Raw genomic sequence first — 12,417 nt, 5'->3', positions numbered from 1 at the left:
CTAACTTTTAAAAACCCCATTATGCCCCGATCGTATCACAGCCATCGTGCTCACTGTGGAACTGCCTCCAGATCCATTATAGATGCAGATCTGCCACTGGCGGAGAGGAGAGAGCAGGGCCCCAAAGGGTGGCCAGGCTGAGTGCTCCCAATGGGCAGGGAGGGGTAAATAGGGGCTGAGGTAGGAAAGGAGAGACCAAGGGAAAGAAGACTATGGAGACACACTTGGAGAAACTGAGGCAGGGGCACATTCACGATCAAACCCATAAACATCTGGAGAGAGTCAGGGGAACAGGCTTGGGTGTGAGCAGCTGCTACAGAGAAGGAATTCCAAGGCCACCCTCCTGCCACCCCTGGCAGATCTGTTGGTGGCAAGCCCCACTGGGGACTGTGACCCTGAGGAGACTGGGGACTAGGGTAAAGGAAGGGAGCAGGGTTCTTCTGAAGGAAGTCCTAGAAATCCCCCACCTGGCAGCTGTATGGCCAGTGTAGGCCTAGACTGGGCACTCGATACACAGCAAACTGATAAATAAATAGAGGAAAGTCAGGTCCTGGCCTCTGCACCGAGTAGAGCAAATGACATCCACCAAACATGCCCTTTACTGTCACACCTTGGGGCCTTTATTCCTGAGGTTCCTCAACCTACAATTCCCTCCCTCCCTTCACCCATCTGATTCCTACTTACTCATCAACACCCAATTCAAACGCTATCTCCTCCGTGAAGCCTTCCTAGACCCCACATCAGAAAAGATTCCTCTTCCTCATATTCTCAAAGCCCTGTGGCCTGGAGGGACCTCATTTCTGGAAGGGCCATGTTCTGCCTCGGTCACCCGTGTGTCTGAGTCCTCTGCTCGCCCAGTCGCCACTTGAGGCCAAACCCTGAGTCTCAGGCCCTGTCCTCCAGCTTTCCCAGGGTAATCTCTGTCACCTTAAACGAAACTTCTTCCAAGAAGCCTTCCTGAACTGCCTGGCTGAAACGGATCCTCCATTTGAACTCTATTACTGCACCCAATTTTTTTCCTTTACACGCGTCACACAGCCTGTAACAATTTTATTTATGTGTTGATTACCTTTTTCCCCCTCCATCTCCCCCTATCTACCCATCTAGACTGAAAACTCTGGGAGGGCGATGAATATGTGTCTCTTGCTCGCTTTTGTGCCCTGTAGCACTGACACGTGCCTGGCTCACAGAAGGTACTCAGTGAGTATGTATTAGAGGGGTAAATGGCACACACAGGGTACTCGATACGTGCTTGTTGATGGTTGATTGGCTTCTCCAGGCCCCTCTCCTTACCATTATGCCCTGCACACAGGAGTCACTAAGGAAGCTGGTTTGATTGAGTCAGTTTAGCTGTTAGCGTTGTGAACCACTCAGTCCACTGGGAACTCCCACCCTTTACTGGGTACCACTGCCCACCCCTGGGATGGTGGCCATTCCCCACGAGGACTCACTGACTCGTCAACAAGACTTTGTCCAGCCTGTTTTCTTTAATTTGTATTAACAGAGCAATAGATTCCCCCCCCCCCATCAAATCATGTTTCAATATTAAATGCATCTTTCCAAACCACGCCATCCTAGAGATTCTGCTAATGCCTTCTTACACACTTCAAGGGTGAATGGTTCCTGGGGTGGTGGTGAGGCTAACTCCGTGGTCATTGTCTGGCCAAGGATGTGTTATCACATCACGTGTCTGAGCTAATAATGGTCCTGCTACAGAAGCATCAGAGCTGCTTGTTTAAAATGCTGATTCTTAGCCCTACCTCAGAGCTACAGGACCAGACCTGGGGGAGAGGTTTATGCCAGACCCAGGAATCTGCATTTTAAAAAACTTCCCAGTAGATTCTGAGGTCTAATAAAGGCTGAAAATCCCTGAGCTAGAGGATGAGAAAGTACTCTGCCAACATCTCAGATGTAAGCTGTAATCATCATTCCTACACGTCCCAGGGCCAGAGGGGCTCGTACCTGTGGGACTTGGGCTGGAGCAGCCCCACATCTGGGTGGCTTCAGCACAGGCCACCACAGCAGCTGGTGTCCTTCTGGCTCCCTGAGCTCATTAATCACGCCCTGACTGGCCTGTACTCACAGCCAGAAGTTGGCTGGGCCTGGGCCTCGGATAGGCTGTAGGTCTGGGGGGAAGAAGGAAACAGGACAGAGCTGGGGCTGGGTACACATCCTGCCCACTGTTACCTCAAATCCTCACTACTTGCAAGAAGCTTGGACTCAGAGAAGCTATCTGTGACAGGCAACCTCTACGACAGCCGCCAGTGACCCCACCTCCTGCCATTGACACCCAGTGAACTTCCCTCCCCTGGAGTGTGAATTGAATTTGGTGACTTGCTTTTAATGAAGTGTACCTGGCAGAACTGATGAGATGTCACTTCTGAGACGAGGTTATGAAAAAATCGTGGTTTCTGTCTTGGGTACTCTCACACATTCTCTCTTGAATTCTTTACTCTGGGAGAAGCCACCGCACATGTGCGAGGCCCACATGCTGAGGGACCGAGGCCTGCAAACAACCATGTGAGCGAATGTGGAAGCAGACCCCTCACCAGTCAAGCCTTCAGATGAACCTACAGCCCCAACCCCCAGCCTGACTGCAGTCCCAGGAGCGACTGAGTCAAGAGGCGCCCACCTAAGTCATACCTGGTTTCCTGACCCTTAGAAGCTGTGAGAGAATAAACGTTTGCTGTTTTCAGTTGCTGAATATTATGCAGTAACAGATAACTAATATACTTCCACAGCTGGGTACACCTCCAGCAACAGTTCTTCCTTGAGCCTTTTGCCACAGTCACACAAAAAATTTACCAGTCTCTCTTTCATGGGCTATGCTGATTCATGTCCCCAGGTCTTCCGTCATACAGATCCATCCTCCAGAAGATTCCCAACTCCAACGTCACCTCCTCTGTGAAGCCTTCCTTCCCTCTTTTTCCATGCTCACTGCAGCCTGAGTAGTTCCCATTAAAGCAAGTCTAACACATTCCCTCTCTTGTTCGTTTACAGTCTGTCTCCTCTGCTATCCTGTGAGCTCCTGGAGGACAAGGCCACAGTCAGATTCTCCTCTGTCTTACCAGATGCTCAGCACAAGGTCTGTCAGAGAGCAGGCGCAAGCAAGGTTTACTGAATGAATAAACAATGAGCACTGAGTGACGGATCCTGCCTCCATGGCCTGAGATGTCCCCAGGCTGTGCACTTTCACACTCAAGTACAGAAACCCAGGTCTGTTTTCTCCCTCAGGAAACCAGTCTTTTCTCCCAGGCTCCCCTTTCTTTTCCAGGACCATCACCTCCCTGCAAGCTAGCATTCCCTGTTTCCTTTGATTTCTCCCCATCCTCCCTTTCCGGCCTGTCTTTACATCTCATCTAATTCAAGGTCAAAACAACCCCTTGATTCTACTCCTCCATCTTCACAGCACTGCAGATGCCCAGCTCAGGCAGCTTGAGAGCACTGTTCCCCTACAGGCTATTGCTCCTATCTCTTGAACCCCCATGTCATTTGTCCTCCCAGGAACCTTTAAAATGCTGCCCAGAGAGCTGGAGGGAGGAGCCATGGAGATGCTGGTTGTGGCAGCATTTTATAAGGTGAGGATCATTGCAACTGCCCCAGGCTAAACTTTCACTGGCTCTTCAGGGCCCCTGGAATAGGGTCCAAACTCTTAGCCTGGCATTTGGATCACTGGGATCTGGTTCCAGTGGGGAAGACAAAAGGAAGAGGCACAAGTAAGCTTCAAACCTCCTATACCACCACCATCACCATCACAAATCACACAGAGGAATAGCTCTGCCAGGCTGGGCTTTAGATACATCATCTCCTTTAGTTAATATTTATTAAGCTCTTACTGTGTACTAGAAGCCACGGTAAGTGATTTACAGGTCTTAAGTTGTCAAATCTTCACAACCACCCTATGAAAGAGGGTCTTACACTCAGCCCAGACAGACAGCTGGCAAGGCTGGGCCTTGAACCCAAGTCTATCTACCTTCACACCTTCTTACTGCCATGCAATACCTCTTCAACTGTTTGCAACTCACCTTTGTGATTCTTTGCAATAATCAAACACCACCTATACTATCGTCTATTTAATTTTGTCCCTTAAATTAACTTAAGGAGCATAGTGGTTTCGGGGGAAGGGGCATTTGGAATCCCACTACCTGAGTGTAAGACTCTTGGCTCCTCCACTCACTATATGAGCAAGGCTATCTGAACCTCAATTTTTTTTTTTTTTCAAATAAAATGGCACTTTCCCTCATAGGGTTCTCGTGAGGATCAAATGTTAGACATGTCAGGAGCTTAGCACACAGTGAAAGTGGTGGTCAGGTGCCGTGGCTCACAGTGGGATGGCACTTCCCCATCTCTTTGCATTGGAAATAACCACATGACTTGCTGTATGCCTATTAAAATACACAGAGGAGTGATGTGGGGGCCATTCCAGGCAGAAGCTTTGGAGCCGGTATATACGATCTGCCACCCTTGACCCTTCCTTCTGCCCTGGTGATCACGACATTACAGACGGTGGCTCCTTTGTCTGCCTGGCTCCCAGGAGGAATCCCGAGCTGATCCTCGATGCACTCGTCCCACTGAGTGAGAAATAAACTACTGTTTTGTCACATCAGCATAGCCTGGCCTATACTGACTGACACAGCAAAAACTCAATAAATGCTAACTTACAAATGTGATTTACTGTGACTTACATATTTTCTTAAAAAGGAAATGATACCGCTTTGTCCACGAAGTACAGCACCACTTGCCATCAATAATATTCATACAAGAATGAAAATGAGAAACGTTTATCCTCATGCGACTAGTATCCTTTTGCAACCACCTGCAGCACAGCCATCAAGAAGTGCCGTTCAAATGCCTCCCTCTAAGAAGCCGAACAATGGCTGGCTTGGGAAAGCCCAGCCACAGAGTGCTCGCAGTCAGCTCCAGGCCCCTGCCCTTGCCAGCCTGACCCCCCAGCTGCCAGTGGGCCCCAGCTGCACCACGGCCCTTACCTCGGCAGATGGTGCCATTCTCCACGGCCTCAAAGCCTGCTTTGCACATGCAGCGCCCAATGGGCACCAGCCATTCGCCATCCCCGTTACAGTATAGCTTGATGGGCACATCCACCTCCTCGGCATTGGCAATGCAGCTGCCCCGGGCGGCCACGAGCGAGGTGCTCTCAGCCCCTGACAGCGTCTCCTGGAAGATGGCGCCATTCTGGATGATGCGGGGGCACTTGCGGTAGAAGACACGCACAGCGATGAGGGACATGCAGCCGCCATAGTCCTGGAAGGCCAGGTAGAAGCCGCTGCGGGACACGGGCCCGAAGCTCCGCACCTCGGTGTTGATCTTCATGACCCGGCCACCCAGGTCCACCTGCGAGAAGCTCTCGTCAGCTGCGATAGTGTCCACCTTCACCCATGGATTCTCCATCCAGTTGGGGAAGGTCTTGGTGGCTGAGTCAAAGTCGGCCTCATAGTAATAGAGGTTGAAGGTCTCCTTGCAGGAGCCTGGCACGCTGGGGATGCTGCTGCAGTCACGGACGGAGAACTTCATCTCCACGTGGATGCGGTGGGCACCGCGGCGCCGGATGAACTTGGTCCGTAGCCAGTTGTTCTGGCTTGATTCAAACACATTGCACACCTGGTATGTTCGGATCGTGTTCATGTTCTCATCGTAGCCACTCACCTCTTCCCACTGTGGGAGAAATGCTAGTCAGGTAGGGGAGGTAGGGACTCAGCCCTGGGGAATGCCCTGTCTAAAACGGGGAGACGCGGACCCCACCTTAGGGAATTCTCCAGTCTGATACGAGTGGGCAGGACTCCTAGCATCAGGGACCTCCTAGTCTAACGGGAGAGGCACAGACTACCTTAGAGGTCTTCTGTCTGATGATGGAGACCTGATCCCTACCATCAGAGAACTCTCAAGTTGAGGGGGAGACATGGCGTTGGCCCTGAGGAATTCCTGTGAGGGAGACATGTCAATCTGACGGGAAGGGCACTTCCTTGCTCTTGGTATCACCCTAGTCAATATGGGAGACTTGGCCCTTCCCCCAAGGGGTTCATTAAATCTGATAAAGGAGCCACAGCCCTTGCTCCTGGGAAGCTCCCACCTGGGAGGGAAAATAGGGGGAGCCCCCTCTGCTGAGAGTGGACACAGCTTTGTGCTTGGGGAGCTACCAGCCTGATGGGGAAGACAGTACTTCCGTCTGCTGTGAGCTCCCTGCCTGACCAGGGAGACAAGTCCATGCCCTTGGGACCTCCCAGTCTGATGAGAAAAAAGCCCTTATCTCTGTGACCAGGAAGACACATGACAGCAGGCCTGTGTTGAGACCAGAAGTGGCTAACATGGTGCCTAGAGGGAGACCTCCTGCCCTTCCTGCCTGGGGCAGGTGCTTCAGCACCTTCTCTGGGCCCCAGCCTGGGCTCTCACACACCCAGCTGAGAGTTCCCAAGCCTCACTGCTGGGCTGGGCCATGGCGAGTTGGGAATGCAATGGCACAGAGCCCCCGTGCTCTCCTCACAGACCCTCGCTTGCACTGCTGAGCCTCGTTCACCTTCTGTGCCCTCCTTGAGCAGCCTCTTGTCTTCTCTGCCTATTGTTCTGGAACCTCTTGCAGAGGCCTCTCCCTCTGGCTGCCGTGTTTGCATTCACCAGCTCTCCCTTGGGCCTTCGGGGACAATCTGCCTGGGCGAGTGCCAGGCACTCTCGGCCTTCTTGATCTGGTCTCCCCAGTGGGACTGAGAGCTTTCTGAGGGGAGCTGTTGTTACCCACCTTCTCTGGTGTCCCCCTTGGTGGTGGGCTGGCTTCACCTGGAGTAGACCCAAAAGAACTCTAACAGCAGAGCACCCCCTCCCACCCATGTCGGTCCAGGGGCTAGGGGCTGGAATAGGATTTCATTTCTTTGTCACGTTTATCACACATGGTACATATGGTTATCCCCATTTTACAGATGAGGGAGGAGCAGAGACCAGAGAAGTGAGTGAGGTCACACAGATCCAGACACATTCACAGGCTTGCCCATGCTGCCTCAAAACATGAGGACCCCACAGTGCCCCAGGAGTCCTGGGTCTTGTCCCAGCTCTGCTAACTTGATATGTGGCATTGGGCAAGTCACTTCCCCTCTCTGGGCCTCTATTTCCTCAACTGCCAGATATGACTGTGACGGGGGTGGGAAAGTTGTCACTCTCGAGTGGGCGTTCTTTGTCTTTCTGCCTCCCTCGGATTCCCTGGGCCACGTCTGTGCGAGGCGGAGCGGTGGCTGCTGGTCTGGGGAGGGACAATGCTGTAAGGGTGAGTGTGCGGGGGGAAGGCTGAGCTGCAGCCTGTTAGCCCGGCCCCTACTTCAATGGCGGCTCTGAAGCTCCTTACGTTGCATTTAATTTTTTTTTTTTTCGGTGGCACCATGTGACAAAGTCAGCCCCTTGTTACAACCACTGCTCTTCTTCGGAACTTAATTAGAGCACTTAATTAGAGCACTCTGCCTTTCTCCCCTCTCTCTAATTAACATGCGGAGGCCCTGCAGCCTAAACACCCCAAATAATTGCGTCCGGGGGCCCTGCAGCCCAGCCTGGCCTCATTACTGGCAGGGTGGGGCTGCGGGCCCTACAGCCTTCGCAGATGGAAAATTGGTGACAAGAAAGAGCCACAGAAAGAGGCCTGACCCTGGGGCCCTGCCTATTGAGAGCAGAGGCTTTGGGGTGGGGTGGGTGGGGGGGACATGCAGCTCCATGGGGCAGCAGCTGAGTCCCAGTGGAGCAGCTGGGGTGGGAAGAAGGGAAGGGATGGACTGCGGGAGCCCAGAGTCCTCCCCAGAGATCTGGCTGATGAGGAGGGAATGATATTAAAACTGATAATGGTGACAATGACTATGGCGATAGTTTTTATAGCTACTCCTGATAGGGAGCTCACTCTATACCAGGCGCTGTGCTAGAAACTCTACAGGAAAACCTCATAAGAGTTTTGTGAATAAAACATTATTATCACCATTTTATGGATGAGGAAACTAAAGTTCAGAGAGGTTAAGAAATTGGCCCTGAATCACACAACTGTTCAGTGGCAGAATTGGGACAGAAGTGTAGGAGTCTTACTCCGTAGCCCATTCGCAAGTTCTAGGCTGCTTGGTGCAGGGAGAAAGAATAATCTCAAATTGTACCTGATCTTGCCCTCGTGGAGCCCACAGACTACATGGACTCAGATCACAGGATCCAAGAATGTGCCAAGACCTCAGGGAGGGGAGCTTTGTGCTACGGGGACCTAGAAAGGGGACCTAGAGGACTCAGTCACAGCCCTGGATAAAAACCTGAGGCCCATCACTTATCAGCTGGTCAGGTGGCTACAACTCTGAGCCTGTTTCCTCACCTGTCAGTGGAGGTGATTCCTCCCCGTAGGATTGGAGCTTATGTGTGCAAAGGTGCTTGACACAGTATCTGACACAGACTGGGTGCTTAGGAAATGACAGCTCGTTTTCCTCATCCATAAAATGGGGTAGTGTGAGTATCTAGTTCTGAGCCTCACCCTGAGGTTCCATGGGATAGCAGAATGCATCCAGCATGTTGTCATGGTTACTGGCACTCCATCAATGGTAGGGGACCAGGCTTGGCCCTGGGCCCTGAAAGAGGAAAAGGGGCTGGAATGTGAGGGAGCATCTAGGCCCTACAGCAGAACTCGAGGTATCCTGGGGAACCAGGCAAGGTTTGAGGACTACTGACTCACCCCTGATGGAGGATGCACGATCCAGCCCAATTCCGCTGTTGCTGTGGTAGAGTCCATCAGCGTTTCTGTGGGGAGAGCAAAGGGTCACCACCCAGCTGCATACCGAGCAGTTAACCACCCCAAGACCCCACCCCTCAAGGGCCTTCTTGACAGAGCCACACCTACTTCCATTGCTCCAAATACTCATCTAGCTCTAATCCTAAAGAATACCCTTCTTTTAGGCCCTCCCTCCCATTCCACAGCCCCATCTATTCTCATGCTCCAGCCAATCATCTGATTCCGTTCCTCCAGGCTCCACCCCTTAAGGCCCAACTCCAGTCCTACTCATACCCCACCCTCTCCACCAATCATGTCCCACCAACCTATGTATTGGTCTTTCCCTCCTTTACTGGTAGGGAAGGGTCCTAACCTGAGGGTTCTTGGATGGGCTTTGGAGAGTCCATCTGGAAACCTCAAAGTTTAACTTCAAATTTAGGGTTCTGTTAACTTTTCAGCTTGCATTAAATTCTCAAAAACTAGAACATGGGCCTTTGAGGGGCTGTCCTTTCATCCAGTGGAGCTCCATTGTTACCCTGCCTCGGCTCTCAAATCCACACCTCTTGTCAGGGATATCCTCCCCGCTTCTCCAGGAACCTGGAGTCTTCCATTGTGTCCCCATCCTTGGCCCCCCATTCATCCCTCCGCCCCAGGGCTTAGTCACCTCTACCCCCAGGATAGGGCCTTGGGGATAGAGGGGTATTCAGGGTCAGTGTTGTGCCCAATGGGGCCTGTTCATCACCTGCCTTCTTTGGGTTCAGGAGACTCAAATGAGCTTCTGAACCAGCCAGGGCCCGACTTACTTCCCCTCATTCCAGCAGCTGGAGGGAAGAAACCACCCAGCCCATAATGGAGACCCACAGGGGCAAAGAGGTCTCCATTCACTCCTGGTCAGACTCAGGACCCATCCCTTCTATCCCTTCCCAGCCACAGGGGCCTCAAAACACTTTTTGAACTAAATTGCAATCCACTGAGCAGATTTAAATTGGCCTCTTTCAAGTATTCATTCAACAAACATAGCCTGATGCCTATTCTGTACCAGGAACTATGCTGGGTATCCTGGAGAGAAAACAATGAATAAAAAGACCTTACTATGGAACAGATCACAGTCTGGCAATGGAAATGAGGTATGAAAACAACTAGCTATGAGAGAGTAGGTGGAGGGACCTAGGAGGTCACAGCTGGACCTTCCACACCACCCAGCTCAGCGAGAGAGAGAGGCATGCTCGCTGTCATGTTCTCATTCTGTGCCCAGCACAGACATCACCAAGCAATCCCCACAATCTGTGGCCGCACAATGCTTCAGATGGTTTCCCTAGTCCAGCCCAAACACCTCATTTTGGACATAGGACGACTGAGGCACAGAGAAGAGGAGGAGGCTTCCTAAGACTCACACAGGAGTTGGTGGCAGAGTGGGAGTTGTAGGTTCCCTGCCTCCTACCCCGTAAATTCTAGACACTTAGTTTGGTGGCCTGGGTGAACTAGAGCAAGAATAGGGGCAGGGTGCTTAGTGTCCAGGCTGCTGTGAAGGTCAAAATGGGAGTAACGAGGTCTTTGAACTAGGGCTGGGGTGCTGGGAATGGAGGGTGGGGATGGGAGGAAGCATTTAGCCAGAGGTGACCCCACTCAGACCAGCGAACTGGCAAAGGAGGATGCAGCAGTGTTCCCATGACTGCCTATGGCTTGTGTTTTTGGTCACTGTGTCCCTTTGCACTGGGGGCCGGTGACGGGGTGGGGGGAGGGGGTGCCAGGGATGGTAGAGTCCAGTGCCAAGGGCGTCTTTTTGATGGCAAATTGGAGGGAAGTTCTATTGTGCTGCTTTGGAGCTGAAAAAAGGGTTCCTTTTCACACTCCGAATGCTACAGATTTTTCTTCCTGGAGAGAACAAGGGCTGAACTTTTAACCTGTTTTCTCTCATCGGCCTCAGCCAGAGACGCGCCAAGCCGGGCTCTCTGCCTGGGCCCGAGGAACAGCTGCTGGGAGCTGTGTGGAACGAGGGAGAGGAGAGACTCTGCTTGGGATGAGAAAGGGGTCGGGTGCAAGCCCGCCAAGCAGGTGGCCCCACCCCTTGGCTGGATTCCTGGGCTGACCCAGAGGCCAAGCCCTGGAGTATTCCATGGCCCAGAGGAGGGGTTGTGAACTGATGTCCTCATCGTATGAGTGGAAACTCAGGCCTGGGGAGGGCAAATGACTTGCCAAGAGTCATACACTAAAAGCTGATGCTCAGACCCTTGACTCTCAAGGAGCGCAAGCCAGGGGCTCCCACTGCCCCCTCTGCCTCCTGGAACAAGAAAGGGGAGGATCTGGAAGTTGAGGACTGGCTGGTTCACACCCAGGAGGAGGCTGAGAGAGACTGTGAGGTCTGCAGATCTTCTCAAAGGATGTGAGAAGGCAGGCGCCTCCTGCGCTGCCTCTCACCTTGCCAGTCCTGGGCTTTGCCTGTAAGCCCACCTCTGTGGAAGCTGTTACCTCTAGGGGCTGTGGCAGGAAGGAACACATAAGTATGCTTCCCCCAAATTCCCCTTGGCCTTTGCTTTTCAATGCTGACACTTTCCTCTACCTGCTGAGAAAAGGGCAGGTAAGCAGAGAGGATAAACAGGAGTTGGGAGGTCAGGGAGACTTGGATTCTAATGCACGCTCTGCCACCTCCTTGCTTTGTAACCTTGGATCTATAACCTTTCTTAGCCTCAGCTTCCTTACCTAGAGAACAGCCAAGATACCTTCTGAGCGGGAACAGGAAGACTAAATGTGACAGGAAGTGTACTAGCCTGGAGCCCACACAAAGCAAATCCGCAGTAAGTGGTGGCTATGCTTTTGTAGATTGAGTGTGGAGTTTTTTGGCTGAATCTGTGCCTGTACACATGCCATTTCCTTTGGGCTCATTAGGTGGCCCCTGGAAGTGAAGGCTGGGCCAAGAAGCTCTAGCTCAGGCTACCTGGCTCCCCCCAATCTCCCCAACAGCGCCCAGACCGGGCTTGCCAACATCTGACAAATATCGGCCTCTTCCCCCACGGCCGCAGCCCCTGCAGAGCCTTTCCAGATCTGTCTGATGCTGCTTTCCTGAGATGTCCTGAGTTTCCTCTTTGTTCTTTTCAAACCAAACACAAAAGTCAAACTCAGTTCCCCAGGGAATGGAGTTAGTAGTTCTTGCCTCAGGAACCTGGGAAGTTTCAGGAAGCCGAACCCTATTTTCACCACCAGCACTTTTTACCATTTCCCCATAACATCCAGACACCTCCCCTCTAATTTCCAAAATCTACAAGAGGAGAACTCACGCCCACTAAGATGCTATCAGGAGCCTGAGGCCCTCACCAACATTCTCACAACCGTGCCAGGAGATAGGTGATAATGTCCCATTTCACAGATGGAAAAATTGAGGCTTCTAAAGGCTCAGGAACTTGCCCACACATCTATTCCATTCACGAGCTGCACTCCAGTTGCACAGACTGTGTGGTGGTCTGTCTCACCCCGCACCTCTCACTTCACACATACCCTCTGACCTTCTCCCCTTCCACAACTTTTTTGCTTAGATCTTCTCATCTGAGAAGTCTCAATTCAGGTCACCTCCTCCGAGAAGTCCTCCTGCATCTACACCACTGCATAGCTTTGTCCCAGCCCTTGTAGATATCCTGGGTGGGAACCACCCTTATCTGCCAGGTAACTTCCGATGGTCCGTGGTTCCCTGAAGG

General features: G+C 52.2%; 1 protein-coding gene across 1 annotated transcript in view; it reads right to left on the bottom strand.

Annotated features, from left to right (window-relative positions):
* The window catches only part of EPHB2 (EPH receptor B2), a 176,339-nt gene that overhangs the window by 107,732 nt on the left and 56,190 nt on the right, over window positions 1-12,417 (bottom strand). Inside the window, 2 exon segments of the mRNA XM_016149297.2 lie at window positions 4,989-5,673; window positions 8,693-8,757. Coding sequence (XP_016004783.2) covers window positions 4,989-5,673; window positions 8,693-8,757 — 750 coding nt within the window.

The sequence above is a fragment of the Rousettus aegyptiacus genome, unplaced genomic scaffold, assembly GCF_014176215.1.
Source record: "Rousettus aegyptiacus isolate mRouAeg1 unplaced genomic scaffold, mRouAeg1.p scaffold_m13_p_1, whole genome shotgun sequence".
Taxonomy (NCBI): domain Eukaryota; kingdom Metazoa; phylum Chordata; class Mammalia; order Chiroptera; family Pteropodidae; genus Rousettus; species Rousettus aegyptiacus.
This window is presented reverse-complemented; position numbering and strand designations above follow the sequence as displayed.